This window comes from Pararge aegeria, chromosome 9 (genome assembly GCF_905163445.1).
Source record: "Pararge aegeria chromosome 9, ilParAegt1.1, whole genome shotgun sequence".
Lineage (NCBI taxonomy): Eukaryota > Metazoa > Arthropoda > Insecta > Lepidoptera > Nymphalidae > Pararge > Pararge aegeria.
In genome coordinates this window covers 18,007,922-18,030,721 of record NC_053188.1, presented here as the reverse complement: position 1 = coordinate 18,030,721, position 22,800 = coordinate 18,007,922, and the positions used below count along the sequence as shown (strand labels likewise).

Sequence of the window (22,800 nt, the reverse complement as noted above, 5' to 3'; positions counted from 1 at the left end):
GGAGAAAGGTGATAAACAAACAAAAAAAAGGTGATATAGTAATAGCTACTATATAGTCATATGGGTACAAAGTTGGTAATTTTTTCAGTTGTTATATTTATGATCTGTTGTTATATTTTTTCTGGTCTGAAGATCGTGGATGCGTGCACGTGAGGCTCAACCTACGCCTCAAATTGATGGACACACTTTGCAGGATGTGTTCCTCGTATAAAAATGAATAAAAACACATCTAATACATTTGATGAATCCCTTAATGACAAGGTAGATTGGAAGCAGCCAGCCTCGGTCATCAGCTCAGCTCATCTCCCGCAAGATAGAAGAATGATTGTAAATGTTGATACTGGAAAAGAGCAACTACTGAGTTTCTTGCCGGCTCTTCTCGGAAGAATCTGCTTTCCGAACCGGTGGAACAGTCACTATAAACATACCTACTTGACGTTTCAAAAGTGCTTATAAAAGCTTACTTGAAATAAAAGAATTTTGAATTTGAATTTGTATGCCTTGTTAAGTATTGCTCTGTTTATATGTGATGGTTCCACTTAGGAACTACCCGGTGGTGCTCCTAATTCCTTCAATAATTACTATAAAAAACGTTTATAAAATTTATTTCTTATACCGGGAGTAAAAAGCATAGAAAATATCTCTAAGCATAGTCAAATGAAGGAATGGATGCCATAAAGAAAATGTCCTTACTTCTCTAATTTCACACACAGATGGTAGCAGCCCATCAGTAGAGTTGTTAGGCGACCGAGGAGACGGCGTTGGCGCATGCTTCGGAATTTCTCTTCCCGCCGCCATTTTGTCGTGCAGCTGAGCGAGACGCATGCTCATCTGCCGTCTCTCTTTCTGCTCTCTTTCCCTCTCCCACTTCTTCGCACTATAACTCCTAATAGATGATGAGCTGCTCTGTACCGAGCTTAGACTTGGACGTCTCGAACCTGGATCGGACATTAATGAAAGAGTTAGGTACCACGGAGGATGGTAAGAAATGGAAAATTAGTGCTGGTGTTGATGCGATTGCAAAGCAGTTCTTGCTAGAAGTTGATAAGTTATCAAAATCGAAATTGCTGTAATTGAATTCAAGGTGGAATTTGATATATTAATCAAGCTATGACTGTCTCAAAAACGAAAGAACGAACGTAAAATAACGAAGTAACTCACACGAAGTTTATTTTCATAAGCATCATGTAGTGGACTGGGTTGATGATGATGATGATGATGACGATTAAGTAAACAAGTAGATAAGTAGATAAACTTCAGTTATAGAGGCCATTGACCTTATAGACAAGTGATGCTTCAAAGACTGTGAAGAAGCCTACTTAGTTAGTAACTTAGTAATAAGGTAATCTTGAGATAGTCATTCATAATGCTGCTACTCTTAATATTTTCTTTTAATATAAAAATGTATCTTTTAATGAAGATGAAAAATAAGTTATCTTATCTAAACTTACTTAGGTTAGTATGTAGCGATACTTACAAATACAAACAGCGACAAACATAGAAGGCGAGACATGCCGTGGTGATGTTTATTTTAAAAATGTAATCAAATATAATATATGTAAATTGAAATAACATTAGTGGGTCTAAATTTCAAAACTATATCTTTACTTTACATAAAAATGTGTATATGTTATTATAAAAGTGATGTTGAGTTAACATTCTGTAATATTCTGTTATAAATTAGGCATACAAAATATATCGTTAGACTATTAACACTATTCAAAGTAATCAATCAAGATTAGCAAATTTTAGAGTATTTTACCCAAAATTTTACATAATCACGTGCCCAAAAAGCATTTTCCATGCAGTACAATCGTGGAGATAACGAACGGAAAGCAGGAAGCGACGTGCTTTGCTTGAAACTGAAGCTTCGGCCCGCCCTAGCATTGCAATAGCCTTACAGTCTTAATAACAATCGGTTAAAAAAGGCAAGCAGTATTTTTTCCAAGGGATATTGAAGTATTTGAAGGAGATGTTAGCCAAATTTAGATTTAATATGCGCCTTTATAAATGGGGTTCTGATAGTTAAGTTATCACGTGCGATAATGGTTCCCAGTTTTTGGAAATTTCAATTGAAAAATATGAGCTTTTGTTAAGGAGCTATTGATCACCAAAATGTTTGTGTTAATATTTGTTAATAGTAAGAAATTTTGTGTGAAAGCGACAGATAGTGTATAAAACAAGCCAGATGCTTCAATACTTTCAATAGCTCAACTTTATAAGAGACGTACCCACTCTGTGTAAAAGCTTTTCGTTTGGAAAGGAATAATATATAAAAAAAATAACAATGATGTGAACACAATGATTCCACAAACACCAACCGTTTCGTTGGCCGACAGTGATCGATTATAATCATTTCTAGGCAAGGTTAACAGGGAGCATCCTTAGCGGTGTTCAAAATTGCGCTGCCGCAATAAAGGCGAACAACCAATCACGAAAAGATTCATCAGCAAGCCTGGTCGCACGCAGGACGCAAAATTGAACGTCACTTCAGACGCAAGTTGGATGCGGTTCTCTCGTTCACTAATCTGCGAAACCAACCTGCGTTCTCACGGACATGCAAATTTAAGTCATGCGAGCTACAAATCACAATTTTGTTCATGAGATATGCTAATTTGCTCGCCACCATAGACGGTTGGCCTAGACCGCTCATATCCAACATAGAGCTTCGTTGGTGTTTGTTGGACTGTTGTCTGCACATCATAAAGGCGTACGCAACCTTCAGTTTCTCAACAATACAAAAGCTGATAGATACATAGAAGAGAGAAACAAAGGACCGGCCATCTTGCTCGCGCCACACGAAGAGCGTATTGCGCCTTGCGACTTGCACACCACTAATCAATTCTATCACACAATATTAAAGCAGCTCAATACCAAAACAACATGAATACTCCATAAGCTAGGTAAATACGTATCTTCAAACCAAGAATCAGGATAAATAGTAATCTGCAGGAGACAAAAGGAACAGGGACAGGTTCTTGAGTGCCTATAACATTCCTCCAGTGAATTTGCAATTTATTTCTTATTATTTTAACTCATTAAATATTCTTTTACAAAGCTAGGAAAACGCTAGATTTCAGGGCATCCCGAAAATTCCAACGTACACAATTATTTATATCAGTTAACAAGGTATCTGTTTTGAATAATTTTTCAATCTCTAAAATACTTATATTTATATTTTTTGTGTTTCATTGTGTATTCATTATTTTTCAGATAAGTATGTATATTGTTTATTCATTAATTGCCTATTACAGTCCACTGCTGGACTAAAGGCATTTTTTAATGGTTTGGCCCATAATCAACACGCTGAGTAGAGTAGATGCTAGTAGAAGCACAGCTGCCCGTCCTCTGTTACAACTGTATTCTGATCTATAGCCACCACACGGCGCACTGATAGAATATTGGCAACGTTGTACAATGCCAGAGGAAATTAGTTCTTTGGCCATTTATTTGCAATTTATTTAGAGGTACGAATTTAATTCACAATTCCGCTTATGGCACTGATTGCGACCCCACTCTGTGGTCTGTAAACATCCAGAAGTTTCATGAAAAGACTAAAGCGGTTCTCGAAAGTAATGCGCCAAAATTTTGTTTATTGCACCATTTCTTCATGCTAGTTCCTGAGGATGAAAATCGTTTTATACAACCAGAGCTAAATACAAAACAACATATCTCAAAATAATTTGAGCCTTTTAAACCCTCGTTGACTGAACTGTTAGTTATGTAGAGATATACAACCAGAGCTAAATACATAACAACATATCTCAAAATAATTTGATCCCCCTTTAAATCTTCCTTTACTGAACTGTTAGTTATGTAGTGGTATACAACCAGAGCTAAATAAAAAACAACATCTCTCAAAATAATTTGAACCCCCTTTAAAATTCTCGTCAACTGAACTGTTAGTTATGTAGGGGTACAAGTGGGAAGGGAATTGATAGGTGATAGTACAGTCGCGTCGTCGCCCTGGCCGCTAACACCGACACGCCACATCTAACGCGGGAGCGACGTGGACAATCATGCGACACCGCGCTGACGCTCCCCAAACGTCCGACAACTTTCAAGGCCTTTATAAACCAGAATTGTAGTGTCCGACCGCATTCTCGGATTCCGTAAAAATAGGTTCCGGCTTAGTTTAGATTTCGGCTGCCATCTGGCCGAAACCGAAACTGCATTGGGGGGGAATATATTCTGTGCACTGAGTGCAAGTCATAGCAGTCATGACTTGCTTGGCTAAATTAGGTAGGTTTTGTTTGGCTATTTATATGATAGTTATTAAAATACAGACTAATTTTACGATTAATGACTATTTATACTTTAAATATAACCTTGTTATATGAAAGTTTCGGTTTCGGCCGTAAAAAACTAGTTTCGTTTGAGACAGTACAGAATTCGGCATTTAAGATCTTCTATTTATTTAATGTTATATTTTTTCATATTGTTAACACACTTCAATTTGGTTATTTGGTAATACTCATATATTTAAAAGGAGCTTTAAAGGTCTTGTTAACTTGGAAGTTTAGTTCTCAGACCATAATTTTATTGATCAAAGTAAACAAACTTTAAATTTGTTACCACTGAAAGGTTGTCCCTTCGGAGGAATATTAATACGTTAAGTAAATCTAGCAGTTTCACCAATTAAAGTGGATAACGGAAGTGAAACTTCTTTTAAGACGCGGTGTGGATTTTTCGTTCGGCATTTTGAAACACATTAATTAATTGAATTGTACACTTGTAATAGGTGTACGGTGTCGTGATGTCACCATTAATTCGATTACTTAAAGGTGTTATTTTTGGTTTTGAACTATAGAAGTCACAAGCCGGATTACAAATTATGTCACTGGCAGTTGAATAAATAAATATCGTCTGTTATTATGTGATATCTTTTTTTTTACAATACGTCATTTTTGATCTAAAGAGGGAGATAGCAGAACTACAAAAATGCCGATTATTCTTTTTTAAAAGATCGAGCTCAGCTTAAAACCTTTACGCGGGTGTAGCGAAATACAGGGCGTTGGAGGAGGTAGCGCCCGCCCCCCCGCTTGAACACTGAGTCGTGCATATAGGGCGCGCATACATCATCCGGATCACCTTTGGCGGCGCACTTGGGCGGGTGCGCGCCGCCGTCCCTTACGGCCTTCAGGTGGCGCGAGATTAGCAAGATGGCGGCCGTGCGCGCCGCACCTGCGCGGGACGCCGCGCGCCGCGACTCCCGCCGGGACACGCCGTCCAGCTCCAGCGTCCCGCTCGTCATGCCGCTGCGCGACGACGCGCGGGACGACGCGCGCGTCCCGCTGAGCGTCCCTCCTGCCAACAACCAAACCAAGTATTGGATTAGAAGTGAGCGTTACTTAGCGGAATACCATGATATATTATGAAAATTATGCTCAATTTGCCTCCGCGAAAAGCACGATAATCTGTATGGTGTAATTTATAATTTCTTCAATCCTTATATTCCTCAGCAAAATGGGCTAATGGGCAAAAGTTTAAGCTGTAATTTGAATAGGGACAGCGACAGGGTGATAGGGGTGAGTGCTGGCAACGTATTGATTGTTCGGGCCAATGCGTGTTCCGTTAACAGAACCATCAACAGTTGAAGCTATTATAGTCGAGCCTCCTGGCCGTAGCTAGAACAGTGTGACTCAGGCTACCATTTCGGGCACTCATACAAGTGTAAAATTTACATATCCTTAGCAATTATCAAAATAAATACAGCCTACTTATCTATATCTAGAACCATCACTTCAACAAGGACTAAACTCAACATCCTTTTGGTCCTTCGAGCCGGTTGTGAACCAGCGTTTGTGACTTTCGGAACTGCAGATTTTCATGGATGGCTTATTCACTCTTACATCAGTGCTTTTGCAATTCCTGCCTATCGAGTAAAGATTGCTCGTGTTTCCTCTTCTGGGAATATTCAGGTATTTGTATTGCACCTACCCGTGTCATTAAGCGAGTACAAGCAGGGCGGCGTTAGCCTCGCGTCAGCCAGGTGGGCAGGGTGGTAGCGTGCCTTCGTGTACAGGTGTAGCACCATGCACAGCAGCCCGGCCAGCACGAAGATACCCGACGCTACTCCTAACAGCGTCGGCATGTCCGCTGTCAGCAACACCAAATCTGGGGAAAGAGAAAGCAAGTAGTGTATTCGTTACAGTCATACGTAATACGTAATACAATTTTAAATTTTCGCGTGAAATACGTGTAATAAAATTTTTGCCACTGGCTGGTGAATTTCGTAATCTCGAGCCATTCGATAGAAGCTCATGGCCACGGCAGAAGAATGTTTGGCTAAAAATTTATTGCCACAAAAAGAATAATTTATGTATAGGTTAGAATCATCATGAATGAAAATGGTATATCGTATTAAACAAACTTCTAGTCTTATGATTCAGCAGGTAGGGGTAACTCAGGATATAGAGATTTCTTGAATTAACAAGATTCCTTCTTGTGTTTCTCCGTTTCTATGCTTCAAAGTAAAAGGCTTTTTCAAATAGAAGACAGATTCAAAAAAATTAAATTTATATATCCTCTTTGCAACCATTGTATTGTAAAAAGTACTTTTCCGTACCGTTGGTATAAATTTGTTAGTCAAAGTCTTCTTCTTCTTCTATATCTCCTACCGACTATTTCCTCATAAACTAGATATAAGTTTTTTAATAACATCTACATTTTTTTCTGTCGTTTCGTGTTCTTCTCATACTGTATCCATGATTGCAATTAATTTAAACATTTCTCATCCACCCACAGATAGAAAGCTGCAATCTTCTTACCTTCAGTGCAGAATATTCTCTGCGTGGGCCTGGAGTGGCTAGTGGTGTGATAGCCGGAGTTGCACTGGCAGTACGCATTGTGGTTGACCTGCACGCACGACGCGTGCGGGTCGAATGCGTTGCACGTCTCCTCGTAGAAACATTGCTCTCCCAGTTTCTTTGCTGGAACGGAGAAAAAGTCATGTAAAGTAAAATAACTAACATATGCCGTCGTCGCTTTACAAGCAGGCCAAGATTCTTTATGAAATTTTAATAGTAGTAACACTCTCTGAAACGAAAAAATTGTCGTAGAAGTGCAGATAAAATTTAATGTAACACAATGCAAGATCAAACAGCTATTAAGAATGCCTGCACTTAGACTTGTACAGCTCTGTTCATTAAATATTTTTTTTTACTATAATACTGAAGAATTGATACAGTTAAACGTGCTTTGGTTTGATACTTGACCTGAAATAAATTGAAAGATGCAAGAATTCTGAAATTGAAAGTCAATTCGCAATTAGGCGTCGTTGCCACTCCGGAATGGTTTGTCGGTCTCAATTGCTGCGACCGTAGACATACTGAGTGTCTGGTGTCGTTTACCAGATGAGACACTGGCAAGGCTTCGAGTAATGGCAGAGTATGCTGTATGGAGTACTAAACAAAGCATTCTCCTTTACGTTTGGTGCAGCACGTGGTGACCCCGAGCGACACAAGGGGCTTGGGGTTGCATTATACGTGTGCGGTTTGTAATATACGTCCAGTAGGCTGTGGTTGCAAGTGTGTTATTAATCTGTCAAACCACACCCGATATCGGATTACTGCATTGCAAGATTACTTATTGTCTGTTCTATCGACAAAAGACCTAAATGCAAAGACTCTAAGCATTTTGAATCTGATTTTTTAAAAGTCGTAGGTGGCACATCATTTAATATTAAAATGGTCTTTTATGTAAATATTTACTTTAGATTATTACTTAGATTTAGTAAGTTCATATGTTTATTTTAACCCACTATGAAATAGGTGTGTTATAAATTACTTTTATCCTTGAATACAATGTCCTCCTTTAAATGCGTTTTTGGAACATTTTCTTACGTGGCTCGCGGTAGGAGTTAGCTCGTAGATATCGTGACGTAAGGAAGAAGCCTTATGTCTCCTCGATTGATCTTTACGAAATTCAAGATATTCTTATATTGTACTTACAATTAAAATATCACTTGCTTTAACGGAGAAGGAAAACATCGTGAAGAAACGTGCATGCCTGGGAGTTCTACAAAATATTATCGAAGGTGTTTGGGGTCCACCGATCCGCACTGGGCAGCGTGGTGGACTACGGCCTGATCCCTTTTCATTGCGGGAGGAGACCCGTGCTCTGTAGTGGTCTGATAATGGGTTGATGTGATGATTTAATATTGGTCTTGAACGTTGAAGCAGTGGATATACAGAGCTAACAGTGCTGGCAAAATGCATGGGAGAGTTGCTAGTAAGAACCGAGAAGAATGCTGGAACTGCACGTTCACTTGTACTCGTTTCTGCTGATCTTCATCGCTGGGACCGTATTGTTGTCATTTACCAGTAAGAATGCTGGTAAATGGAAAATATCGCCCTACCAGGTCTTTTAGACACTGGCAGGGAGCAATCACAGTGGCGAAGTTTGGAGCACTAAGCAAAACATTTTCCCTTACGTTTGGCGCAGCCCGTGGTGACGCCGAGCGATACGGGGTGCTTGGGGTCGCACTGGCACGAGCCGGTGCGCGGTTCGCAGTACACGTGCAGCAGGCTGGGGTTGCACGTGAACTCGCACGGGGAGCCCAGGTACATGCCCTTCTCTGGAACATGAAAACATAAAAGTAAGCTTTGAGCCTTCTCAGTTAAAATTAAAAAGATCGTGATGTTATTTATTGATTGATATAATGTGTAGCGGTCTCCACATTACTAAACTAGATGGCGCCACAAAGATCGAAGTAGAAAGAGAATATCGAAGTGTTCACAAAAATTGCCCAAATACACAATCTTCCAAAGATGAATAGACCTTGGACCCCGAGCTTGATCACCCGCTCGGAGGAACTTTCTATTGTTACGGTCGAGCGTATCACAAAAGCTCAGAATACTAGTTCTTCAACGAATCTCCTTATTTCTGAGTGGTTCCCGACACAACGAGTCGCGAAGCTAAAGTGGCTATGAGCGGGGCACATAGCTCGGAGAACCGATAAACGTTCGGGTCCCAAGGCGCTGGAATGGCGACCCCGTACCGGTAAACGCAGCGTTAGTCAGCCCCCAACAAGGTGGACAGACGATATCAAACGATGCGCTGGGAGTCAATTTGATAGAATAAAAAAAAAAGATTAATTTGCAGCGGCTTGACGTCGAAAGTATGAATCAAGAAATAGAGACCGAAACAACATCGAAGAATTCCTACTAGTTCAAAATGATTCTTCGTTACTTCTATTTCCTTCGCTGGAAAAACGGGAAAGTGTGTTCGTAAAACGACAAATCTTATTTTACACTGGATTCTTAATGATTGGATATGTACGAATGTCTTATGAGTCATCTTGAGATCAAATATGCGACAATTGTAATTATTTTCTTATTTATAAGAAGACCACCGACTACTGGTTCACTATCATCGTTGGAAATGTTACTTATTATGTTTCTACTCAGTTTACTGAGCCACTTAAAGGTGTACAAAATGACTGATTAGTATGATCAATTATTATATATCTCCTGTTTGAAAACTACAAATTATGATTGAAGTTACAAAAATAGATAAACAAACCAACAATAAAAAAAACTGCACTGTAAAATCAAAAACAATTTATAATAAAATATTAAGATTTTAAAGTGCAGTCGGAAATGTTAGATAATAGTAAGATTAAAAGATTTAAAAATCATTCGGCTTTAGACGAAATAAATCAAACTATAAACACGTTTCATGCGATTTTTAATTTTAATGTATCTTTGTTTAGTTTTCTGTTGATTTAGGTTGAAATGGCTATGTAAGTATTCAGGAAAATCGAAAAAGTTGTGAGCTAGCATCATACCCGTGAACATTCACTGTTTTGGACACAATGGACTGCATGCAGTAATGGCTGAATGCCCTGGTTCTTTATGTTCTTAATTCTATGAAATCATGTTATAATTCTAGTTTGTTTATTGTTATTTTCGAATCAGAAATGGCTACATAGGTATAGCACTACAAGAATTACTGACGAAGCTAGTGGCTTCGCCTCGACGATCGGTCACTGTCGCGACCATCAGAAGGTAATCTTCGGTGCAGGTAGTTAATTCCCCCTGACGTGTCGTTAGGCGACCTTGTCAAGACGGCAAAGGTCAAACGGCTTTAACCACGAAGGAACCGTACGGCAGCGTAGCGAAAACAAATTGCCAGATCGTGTCTGATAAGAAGGCCAGGGTATTAAGCGGTACGAGGGAAAATTCTGTTTAAACCTACTTTCATTTATGAAAAATTTGGTTTGGCGAGACATATTTGCACACGTTACACAACAATCTGACTGGTGGGAAAGTAGTCTAAGATGGTAGCGAGGTTACCTGTTAGGGATCATCATAATCACATCATCATTTGAAACCATATCTATTAACCGGCCCACTTAAAGGCACAGCTCTCCTCCCACAGTCAGAAGGGTTTGGGCTGTAGTCCACCATGCTGGCCCAGTGCAGATTTGTGGACTTCAGACGCCTTTAAATACATTATGCGGAACTCTCAGGATTGCAGGTTTCCTCACCATTAAATCAAGTTAAATTTTAATGAAATTTAAAATAAATAAATATACTACGACAATACACACATCGCCATCTAGCCCCAAAGTAAGCGTAGCTTGTGTTATGGGTACTGAGATGGCTGATGAATATTTTTTATAAATAATATATAATAATACTAATGGGAAATCACTGTTAAGTATATTAAAACCATCTGTCTTATTGGCTTCTAAGTGGCGTCGTAACGGAACGCCTAATGCCTTGGTCTTTTATGGTGGAAAGACTTAAAGGGCCAGACCGGGCCAGAGAAAATTCAGAAATCATAAATTGTCAATTTTCTCCTGCCGAGGGTCGAATTCGTGAAAACGCCGCGCACACGTCTCATTTCACAACCGCAGAGTGCGCAGTGTGAGTGTGTGTGTGTGTCGTTAGCTCTGAAACTTTTCCCACTTTTCCCATTTTATGGTAAAGGTTTTAGCACTTTAGATTTAAAATAATTACTGTCAACTGCTAAATAGAGTGAAATGCCTGTTGGAGAAACACTACTAAAGTGAGGTTTTGTGATACTTCAACATTAGTCGTGTACACGGTTTCTATGTGTTTGTAAATCTGTGATTTTTCTCCGGCATTCTTCCAAAATGTTTAATAATAATTTATTTTTATGGTAATTAGGTCCATTAGGTTTAATAGTTGGCGCATATATATGCGCCAACTCGCCATCAAACTGGCTGTCCAGTTTGGCAATTTATTAATATAATTTGGTATTAAATGTAAGATCACTTGTATATGAATGTTTTTCAGTGTCTGGGTGTTAATCTGTATATTATAAGTATTTATGTGTATTGTATTCATAAAAAAATATTCATCAGCTATCTTAGTACCCATAACACAAGCTACGCATACTTTGGGGCTAAATGGCGATGTGTGTATTGTCGTAGTATATTTATTTATTTATTTTATATCTAAATGAATTAATAATTTAAAAAAAAAATAAAAAAACCCGCTACATAGAAACTGTCCAGAAGTAATACGTGAGTCAATCACAGAACCGCATAAAAATCGGCTCTTTAGTTTTATTGTGAAACAGAAGCAAACAAGTGAACAAACTAACTGCCTCTATTGCCTACTGGTTTGCAAGTTATATCATATCACAAGGTCTTTAGTGCATTTCCCAAGTCAGGCCGAAAATCATTAGGGACGTTTAGTAACCTTGGAAACAATTTTCCAAGGGCTTCAGATAGCATTGCATAAAAACCCCATTAAAATAGGTCCAATACTTTTGATAGAAAATGATAAAAAAAAAAAAAATTTAACAAAAAACCGTCTTCGTCTTTGTAAATACTTTATAGTAATTAAAAATATTTTTTTTGGAAAAATCTAGCTGGAATACTATGTACTAAAACTAGCTTCCATCCGCGTAAAAATGTGCAACTACTACTAACTTTAATAGAAAATGTGGGTGACACGAATCGTGGTTGATTTGCTGTAATTTTTTATAAGTTCCGTTGCCTATCTCTTAAACTCATTATCAGATCGATATTAAATTTAAATGGGACTATTTCGGGAATTTACTTTCGAATAAAAAAAATATTTCTTTTGTGGTCGCGGTAGAAATAAACGTTGAAAAAAACCTTAATAAAATCAAAAACTAGATCAACACGAACGTTGAACAAAATGTAAACAAGGGCATAGATAAATAAAAGTATTATTTTTATCTATGACAAGGAGAAGTTCTCGACCTTGGAATTAGTTTTCCGAAGGGCTTCAGATAGCGGCTTTCTTTGAAATTCAGTAAGCGAGTTTGTCGGTAGTTCATTAGGTAGTTCTAAGTGAAACCTAATATTCACCTTCATAACATCAAAGCTGTATACGACACTAAAATATTGCGCAGTATCTAGTGGTATCTATTCCCTCCGGAGCGATTGTGTCAATTAGTTTATTAATAAAAAACGTAAAAGATGTAGATAAGGTATAAAATAACAACGTAGAATTTTTTTTAAGAAAGAGAAACTGACTTCTGTAACAAATATTACACACACTAAAAAAAACTAAACTTCTCGCATGAATCAAGCTTAAATACTCTAAGCTTCGGGTTTCGAAAAATATGCAACTGCAACTTTCTTGTATAGAAAATATGAGTGTACCATATTACCTCAGTGGTGTACCCCGATTTACTGAATACGCCGCCACTATAAAATGGCGATATTTTTTTCACAACTCTCTGAGCATTGGTATCAAATGAAAGGCTTGAGTTGTAGGATAATGAACACTTTATTGAAAGGTAATGAGGAATATTAACTAAAGTAATGAACACTAAAAACACGATAGTAGGTAGGTAAGTTTATTTCTTAATGAAGTGGACTGGTGTCTTTTTTTATGTATCTACCTGACAAATTATTGTTTATTAAACTATTTTTTATTTTGTGTCTACTAATGCGGAACCGGCAGATGTTGTCTTCTCCTGGATCCATTTTGTTTTTAAACCATCCAGGAACCCATTGAAATACACACAAAATATCAAAATCTGTACAGAATTGGGTGACAAACACACGTCCGGAAGAGTCGGGTATTGCTGTAGTTTTTAAAATATTTCTCTTCGTTTAAACCTTTCTTGGACTTCCACGAATATTTCAAGAGTTGTAGGGAGACTAACGAACAGCATTTCATTTATATACAACGTGTAAATGAAAACCATAATATTACTTCACTTGCGCTTTAGAGGCACATTATTTACTGCCTCTGACACTTATCTGTGAAACCAAAACGCTAATAGTTTGTAAGTAAACCACTGCCATAGTCTTTACCGAAAAAAATATAGATACAGCCCTAACATCACAGGCAATATTAGAATCAAGTGACTCTTGTCACTTATTTAATCTATTATAAAGGTACGCATCGCATAGCGATTGTACTATGCGCGTGTCTGTCCTTTATCTACAATAGGGTTGTCATAAGTAAACACTTTCAATATTTGAATTCGTTTGTATGGAAAAATAAATATGCTTCGTTTCATTTAATATTTAAACAGGGTGATTCGTTATGAAATATACTTATGGACCTTTCAACAGTATATCGTAATTCGGTTACACGTTGTATGTAGATTAAACGTTTTGCCATTTCGTAAAGCAGATTCTACCGAGAATAAGTCGATAAACATCCCTTTGCAAATAAAATTGCAATAATAGTATCAAAAGCGAGTTCGTACCTATTTGAAAAACACAACAAAACAGAATTGTTTTAACCGCCGTCTCCGGCAAGCGCCCGTTGAAAGCTTTTATCTGGCTTTCATACATTCCGTGTAGAGGCGCTCAAAACTCTTATTGACGTGAAGGTTACTTAGGTAGGTATCTATTAGCCGTCGAACTTTTATAGGTTCATGGATTTTCAGGTAAGTAGTTATATAAAATCACGAGAGGTGGTAGTGACGTCATCTATTATACCTATGTTTTTTTATTATCGTCATATAATGCATGGCGTATACTGAGCTATAAAATATTTGTGTTTGGTTTGGTTAATATAAGATGTACCGTGTGTGCCATGTGGTGACAGCAGATAGCAGATCAGAATACAATGGGCATGATGACAGTAACAAAGAATCGCTAAAATATATTATTTATCTAATCATTTATGTTTTACGCCATCGGTTGCCTGGAAGAGATAGCTATGTAGCGATAAGGCCGCCTTATTGTATATATCGTGTAAACTAGTTTTTTTTATAATTTTTCCTGTTTTTTTATGTATGGTACAATAAAAGTGTATTCATTGATTCGTGATTCATGTATTATGAGAAAAGTATTTCTGTTTATATTCAAAATTAGATTGGTATCTATTTTCGATGAATAAAACTGAAAAATCTAGAGATCCGCCATGACGTCATGTCTATATAAACAAAATTTTGTACCGTTTGAACTTCGAAAATCTCTGCGTATATCTGTTGCAAATTTTTTGCTATTAATACCAAAATTAATAATCTTTAGCTACGGAACAGTGACTTACTAAAGCTCTAATTTGTCTATGACGCGGAAAAGCGTTTAAGCGGGAAATACCTTTTTTTCAGATAAAATTTGCAATTTATGTCAACGTAACATTTATTTTTTGGAAATAATAGATAGGTATTTCCGAACATCATGGGGCAGTTTTTCAAAATTAGTCATCATGCTATTGTCACAATCCGTCCAGTGCTGGACTGGAGGCCTCTCGTAACGGGAGGGTTTTGTCATAATCGCCACGCTGGACAGACGGTTTACTGATAGCGGTGAATGGTAGTAGTTATAGTGAAGCACAACGGATGCTGCTACGACGAGCAGCTGTTATACCCTCATCAGTGGCGTGCACTTCATACATGCACAAAAGCACTGCATACCCTGAAATTTATATATAACTCGTATAGGAGAAGAATTTAAGCCGTTTCATGCAATTTACTCCTGTATGCATCTCCTGGTAGGAAATCCAGTGCACGCCACTGACCCTAATCATATGAATCCACTACCGGCCCAGCACATGAGTCTCCTCCCACAATAAGAAGGGGTTGAAGCCCACCACGTTTGCCTAGTACGGATTGCTGGATTCCATTCCACCCACCTTTGAGAACATTATGAAGAACTCTCAGACATGCAGGTTTCCTCACGAGGTTTTCATGCACCGTTGACACAAGTCATATTTTAACTCCAAAACTTGGAAAGTTAGAAGTGTGTGGAAGATTCGAACTCGGCTCTCTGGAAGTGAATTCGAAGTCCTACCCACTGGGCTATTACAGCATCCTTATGTTATTTCCTACTGCCTTAAAATATATGTATTGCAAATAAACTTATGCTTACTACATACAAGATCTATTTTCATCTATATTGGCTCTGTACATCCTTATGTTCTACTTCGAATAGGCAATATAACAAAGAAGCGGAAGTGAGGTAACCGGACGTGGCGGCGGAAGCTCCGCCCGTAGGACAGTCACTTACCTTGAACAATTGCTGTGTACTTTTATGTACATATTTTATTTATTAAAAACTTTAACGACCTCCTTGGCGCAGCAATGAGCGCTTTGGTTTCAAGTCGGAGGCCCCGGGTTCGACTCCCAGCAGGGGGCAATTTGGGAATTTATAATTTCTGAATTTACTTTGGTTAGTTCCCACCGATAAAGAAGTGTCGCAAAGCTATATGACGAGTAACGAGTAACGCTAAAATTGTAACGATTATTGATTACGTTCCGTTACTACTGGTAACAGTTCGTTACAGTTCGAGACCTTCGGCCGACCTACACTCGACTATCTACTGAGTAACGGCTTGATCCGTGATTTTATTAATAGTAAAAGCTTCAGCCCAGTTTTATGATCCAATTAAATTGATATATACATTTACGGGCGACGCAATTTAATTATTTCGCCTGGCTTAACGGACGCGCTATATTTATGAGCACCGCGAGTCGCATTATAATGATTTTAAAACTGATTTTGACACCCGTTGGTTTCTACATAATTCTACCAGGATGGGGCAGGGACAATAATTAATAAGGGTATTTTAAATCTGTCGCTGTTATAAAGCTACTGTATAATGCTTATGTTCGCAGTAAGTGGAATGCAATGCTTTTATATGGAATCCGTATGAAATAAGTTATATTGACATGATAGAGAAAATTCAAAAAAGTTTATACGGTGGCTTTATAGGAAACAGTTTGGGTATTCTGTTGGATATCCCACAATATATACAAGTATGTTTCTTCTTGGTATGGTGGGATACGACCGGTTGGAACTGAGGCGTACTGTAGCGTTGCTCCAATACGTGATCAATTTAGTCCAGGGCAAAACCAGTGACTCCTTTATGTTAGGGTCGATAGGTTTTCATGTACCGGATGGCTATGCCAGTGCGCGTCGTTGTCATTTGTTTGCTTTACCATGCTGCAGAACTAAATTGACCACGCCCCACTGACTCGTGCGCTACGCTTGCTCAATGACCTAACTAATAGTAATTCGGAACTGGACATATTTCACACCCCGCCGCTTCAGGTTCAAAAGCAAATTAAAATGTTATTAGAGGGTAGGTAATCAAATATATTTATTATATGTTTGAATGTTTTGTTTTATTTATATTTTGAATTTGAATTTTTGGTTATTTTTATTATTTTTTTATTTTATTTTTTAATTCTTAATGTTATATAGCTTATTTTTATGTTTTAATTTAATTTAATTTGTTGTCATTATTTCTTCATACATTCTTTTAATATCCCCGGGGAGACGAATTGGGCAACTGTAATGTCTTCACGGGGTGCGTTGCTAAATAAATAAAAAAATAAATACTCAATAAAACTATCACTTATTCAATAAAAAATCACTTAACAATTATTCATTGTAAAGTCAACATCTCCTGAGGATGCTCCGAGCGAAACGTGCGTCTTCAACCAAACAGATCTTCGGGACATTGCCGGAGATCGGTTTGGTGTGGAGTATTAAAGAAAGAAGAAATTATAAATTACACCATATAGATTCTCCTGCTTTTCGCGGACTATAGCAAATTAAGCTTAATTTTCATAATACGCTTGTGATAACACTTTCAGAGAAGATTTGTTAACCTGTAATCAAGCTAATAAAGATTTTAAATTGAATTCGCATTTGAAGATGTCCAAGAGAGATCGCTTTAAGCGATAAGGCCGCCTATTGTACCTTTTCTTCTTTATTTAAATTTTTATTTTTTTTAATGTTTGTTTTTTAATTTGGTGTGCAATAAAGTGTGTTTCGTTACCATTAACTTAATAACAATCTAAATATCTTGCACCACGAAATTATCGATGTTAGACAGTTTTTATATGCAATAGCATCACAGCTTCAAACTGGTGTCACGCACGTGGTTCTTGTCGGAAGTTGGAGCTGTGCGACTCAAAAGTGACACCAGCTGTCATTGGTTACTTGAACGAAACACAAAACTCATCGTAATCAATCTTAAAGTCATTGTATCTGGTGGAAGATCAGCGAGTGCAAGCCGCAGTCCAAGGTACGTACGTGCACTGTATTGTTGTTGCCTATTTGAAGTGTTTAACATCGTCAGACCTAAAATTAAGGGTCTGTCCCACTGTAGCACGGGCCACCAGGTGCGAGTTGCTACAAAGTGTATTTGATTTGATTTGACCCGTCCCGTAGTGGGGCGGTGATGGGTTATTTCTAGTACACAGAAGCGCCACTTCTTTTCTCATCGCGGGTGGTGTACGAGGCGACTAAGGGAATATAACATAGTTGCGTCCTCTCTGCGACTTCTTACTACCATTTACTGCGATCACCAACGCATCTGCCTAGTGTGGTGCAAACCCTACCGTTAGGAGAACCTTTGGACCTGGAGAATCTGGACGTGACCCAGAAGTGTTTAATTGTGGAATGCTGGGTGCCCGCTCTGGACTTGGAGACTATCCAGCTAGCTACTCTTAGGAGAGGCACGGTAGGGACATAAATAAATAAATATACTACTACAATACACACACCACCATCTAGCTAGTAAGCGTAGCTTGTGTTATGGGTACTAAGATAACTGATGAATATTTTTATGAATAATATACATTCACTGTGAGATGGAGATAACAAAAAAAAAATACCCGGCTAAGTTTGTCGGCTCTTCTTATACCAGGGCGCGTTTGGAGCCCTCGTAGCTTTAGGATTAAGTTGGCGAACGAAGTTATAACCATCCCATTACAATTATGTAAACATATATGTATGAACGCTTCATAAGTGCCTGTGACTGGCCTACACGAATAAAGAAATTTTGAATTTGAAAATTTGAATTTAAATACTTATAATATAGACATAAACACCCAAACATTGAAAAACTGTTTGTGTCATGTTCATCACACAAACATTTTCCAGTTGCAGTAATCGAACCCTCGGCTTCAGATACAGAAAGCAGGGTCGCTGCCCACTGCGCCGATCAGCCGTCCTTACACCAACAGTGCACTGTTATAGCGTATTGATTGATTGATTTGACACACAAGTAAGTATCCTAGACCGGCTAGTCTAGGTTTTAAACATTGCCATCATTTTAAGTAAATCTTACTCGCTTAAAATAATCTATCGATGAAAGAATATATCGGCTTGGTATCTTGCGAAATATAAAATAGCTTTTGTTTATTTATTGTTCTGTCGTGGAATTAATTTATAAGGTTTAACATTATGTATCCTTGGATGTGCTTAATAACTATCATTCCGATATAAAAAGAAAGACAAATCTCTTTAGGTATGATATTTATTAAATTATTTTAATAATTTAAGAAATTAAAATAATTTAAATTACAAAATCGCAGTGCATAACTAGGTGTCAATAAAACTATCACGTCGCAATACAAAACTTTCCCCAACTTTTCCACAATACCTAAATGAAACAAATAAAAAACAACGACATAAAGTGAACTCGTCTCTATTTAATTGTGCATCGCTGGACAGTAATGAAGACAAAATGTGTTCTACATCAATCGAGTAAGGTATATAATGCGACGGCAACGTTTTTGTCATTAAATCAAAGCACGGTGGATGTTAGCTCATTTTCTGACTTGAGACAAGCATCCGTTAAATAAAGAGCCTCTCGCATTGAGCGCACTAAACTGCTATGTTGTATTATGTTTTATTTTTACTATCAGTTGCGTGCATACAGAGAATTAAATAGAAGAGAATCCATTAAGAGTTATAAAAACTTAAGGGTAACTAAAACTTAACTTCCGTTACTACAATGTCTACCCGACCCAACCCTAAGTAAGTTTTTTATAAAAGATTTTTGGAGTTTACTCCTTAAGAATCGATTTTGATATATAAGGCGCCCGGTATGAGAAAAATGTGAGGAGTAAAATGTACTGATGAATGACCTCGTTACGTTTTCGCTTTGCGACGTTGCATGCCCGGCAACTGTGATGCGCAAACATGCAACGTCGCTTTCGTTTAATTAACTTATTTTTCCTATTTAAGTTACCAAGGAAACCGAATATTATCCAGGTAAAGAAACAAACACATAAATATATGGGACAGAGTGAGATAGAAAACATTATAATTTTTTTTTCCTATTCTTGTTACCATGGAAACTAAATAATAAACATTACATTTATCCTAATAGTTCTGATACTCTACATCCACCTCAATTTCCTGGAGGCTACTTTTAAGAAGTTACACTTCCGCCGTGTGTGAATAAATTGCACAGGATTTTTTAATTTTTCCTTTCATATGGTATTAATATTTATTCAGCTAAATAAAATCTTTTTGTGTATGTTTCGACAATCGTACTAAGGAGTCCAGTCGTGCGTCGGAGCTGACACACACTTTTTAGTTTTTTTTCTATTTTATTTCATCTGCCCGCTGAGTGCCATACCCTGTGCACACCATTGCAGGTCATCGACCCTTACAGCCTTCAGATTTTCCGTGTCCCACCGCTGGGAACGGGCATACAGAGAGGGATTTAGAGCTTTGCATCACCACGCTTATCCAATGCGGGCCGTAACGATTATCCATGCATATATTCACGGGTCTTTGAATAAAAAGGGCAGTGGAGTGCACTTGGTTTCTTACCAGGGTATGCATACAGCAGGAAAATTGCATAAAACAGCTAAAATCCTCCTACTATAAAAGTTATATATACATTTTATTGTAGGCAGTGCTTTAGTGCATGTATGAGTGCACGCCACTGGCCGTAGGTGGTCTACGGCCAGTGGCGTGCACTTCAAGCTAGCCAAGTGTGAAATCTTTAGAGTTTTTCTATCTTGTGAGAGATGAGAGCGGAGTGTCGTTAAGGAATTCATCAATCGTATAGTAACCAAAATTGATTATGACAACTTCATAAGTGCATGCCTACATGAATAAAGAATTTATGAATTTGAACTTTCGCATATGCAAATTTTTTTTCGTCCTGGTTATGTGTGTCCGCAGAAAAGTTTTTCTTAAAAGCACCAGGGTAACATATTCTTAGGTGTCTAGGATGCACGGAATTAAATCGATCCTTGTTATAGACCTGCCTTGTTGCTTGTGGGTAACGGAAGGTCCATCCATTAGCACAAGGTTCGCCCTTCAGTTGAAGCCTTGAAGGGTAAAGTAGGCTAATAGGTGGGCAGTTATAGGTAGTAGAAATGGCCAATAACATTTTATTTAGTCACATGAATGATTAAAAGAATTATTCAAAAACTCTTTATTTCAGGCTCATATTTTTTGTTAGTAAAAAGATATTATTTCTATATTACCAAAAGATAATAAATCATCATCGTCATCATCATCACATCAACCAATTACGGGCCCACTATAGAGCAAGGGTCTGCTATGGAAAGGGGATAAGGCTGTCCACCACGCTGGCCCAGTGCGGATTGGTGGACTCCACACACCTTTGAGAACATTATGTAGAACTCTGAGGCATACAGGTTTCCTCACAATGTTTTCCTTCACCGTTGAAGCAAGTGATATTTTAATTATTTTTAACGCTCATAACTTTAGAAAACTTAGAGGTGCGTGCTGGGAATCGAACTATGCCCTTCGAAAGTGAAGTCGAGCGCCTACCCAATGCTATCACCGCTTGAGAAAATAAATAAGAATAACAAAATAAATGTAAAAATAAAGAGTTATAATAAAAATAAGCAGTTAGGAGATCGAACTAGGTCCCCACAACTGGGAGGCGAAAGACCTAACCGCCACGGTATCACCACTTTATTCTTTGCCCAATAGCCGTTAATTAAGCTAATCTAATTGCAACCTTTTTGGTTAGTTAAATTTATTTATGCTTTAAAATATTTGTTTTATAAATGTAACCTAAAATAAACTATGTCAAACTAAATAAAATCTAAAACGTCTTCGAAACCACCGCATCGAGGCACAGTTCCTAAGATAAAAATAAATTAATAATATTTGTATATGCGAATCAATGCCGCTCCAATCCATATGAAATAGCAAAGCAGTGACTCACGTATCCAACCTGCCAGTAATCATCTTCAGGATGCTGTTGGTGCAACCCCGCCACCTTCGCACCAAGGAGCCACATCTTTTGCGCATTGTAGCATAAATGCAGTTGACTCTAGCTTCCGCAAACATGCGATACAAAAGCGGAGCAGCTTCATCAACACTCTGAATGCATTATCATATTATAGCCGGAGAGCGTTGATAGTTTACCGAGAGTACTTGGTCCGCATTTTACTACTTAATTGGACCAAATCCAAATTAAAACGCGCAAAGCTTAGAAAAGGTGAGGTAAGGTCATTATATCGCTCAATAAAGACGACTATTATTCATCTACTCTAACTCATATTTAAGTATTTTTGGTATGCTATAGTTTATTTGTTTTTAAAATTTATCTAGTATTGTTGTATGTGTGTAGTCTGTTTTATGTATTAGTATGTAGCTATTCCTATCCATGTTTGAAACAGTGTACCCCACCTTTTCGTTTTTCTTTTTAGTCTTCCTAATCCTAAGGTTGCCTGGATCGCTACTTAACGATAAGGCCGCCTTTTGTATCCTACTACATACCTGAAGTGTATGTTCTGAACTTGATGTGTACAAATACAGAGTATAAATAAATAAAAGGTAGAGGTGCTGGGATTCGAACTCAGCCCCCCGAGCGAAGCCGAAAATCTAACCAATAGGCTATCACCGCCAGTGAAATTCAGAAACTGTCAATTAATCTACAAACGTGAATCAAAGCGATCACACAGCCAATAAAAAATGGTGTGAAAAAGGCGAGGAAATTTGAAAAAGTTTAAAAAAAGCTGAATCAAAATAAACTGCGACAAAAGTTGTCCTTGACGGGACTTCAGCGGAAATTCTCGTTATTGAGAGCAGTCGTGCGTACGCCAGCGGGCGGCAGTTGCATAACGAACTTTTGCCGGCACTTCTATTATTTTAGCATTTGAGTTAAGTGCTCAAGCAGAAGCGTCGGATAACGGATTTTTGCTTTAAAATATACAAGGTACTAGTATTACTACTATTACCTTACTTATTTCTCCCGCTTAGCCACATTGTTGCAATATTGGATAGAAGCAGGCGTTACTTTGCGGAAATCCATGATATATTATCAAAATTAAGCTTAATTTGCTATACTCCGCGAAAAGCAGGAAAATCTGTGTGGTGTAATATATAATTTCTTCAATCCTTATACTCCACACCAAACAGATCTTCAGCAATATACCCTCTATGCACGTTTCGATCCGAAACCGGAGCATCCTCAGGAGATGTTGCGTTCCAGTCAGACGATCATGACCTAGTGGCTAATCACAAGCTATTAAAGTAGCGATCTCAAGTGGGGATTGATGTTTACTACTCCGTTCTTAGTCATGATATCAACTTATTACCGTTCCACTAAAGGGTACGGTTGAGAAGGGTTAAGGCGGGTTGTCAGACTTCAC

At 37.9% G+C, this 22,800-nt stretch overlaps 1 protein-coding gene across 1 annotated transcript in view; it reads right to left on the bottom strand.

Moving 5' to 3' along the window:
- LOC120626391 overlaps nt 1-22,800 on the bottom strand; it is a 40,656-nt gene that overhangs the window by 959 nt on the left and 16,897 nt on the right. The window contains exons 2-6 of the mRNA XM_039893907.1: nt 8,435-8,578; nt 6,771-6,932; nt 5,941-6,117; nt 5,185-5,307; nt 694-938 (exon numbers count right to left, since the gene is read on the bottom strand). Of these exons, the coding sequence (XP_039749841.1) occupies nt 694-938; nt 5,185-5,307; nt 5,941-6,117; nt 6,771-6,932; nt 8,435-8,578 (851 nt within the window). The remainder of the gene's footprint in view (nt 1-693; nt 939-5,184; nt 5,308-5,940; nt 6,118-6,770; nt 6,933-8,434; nt 8,579-22,800) is intronic.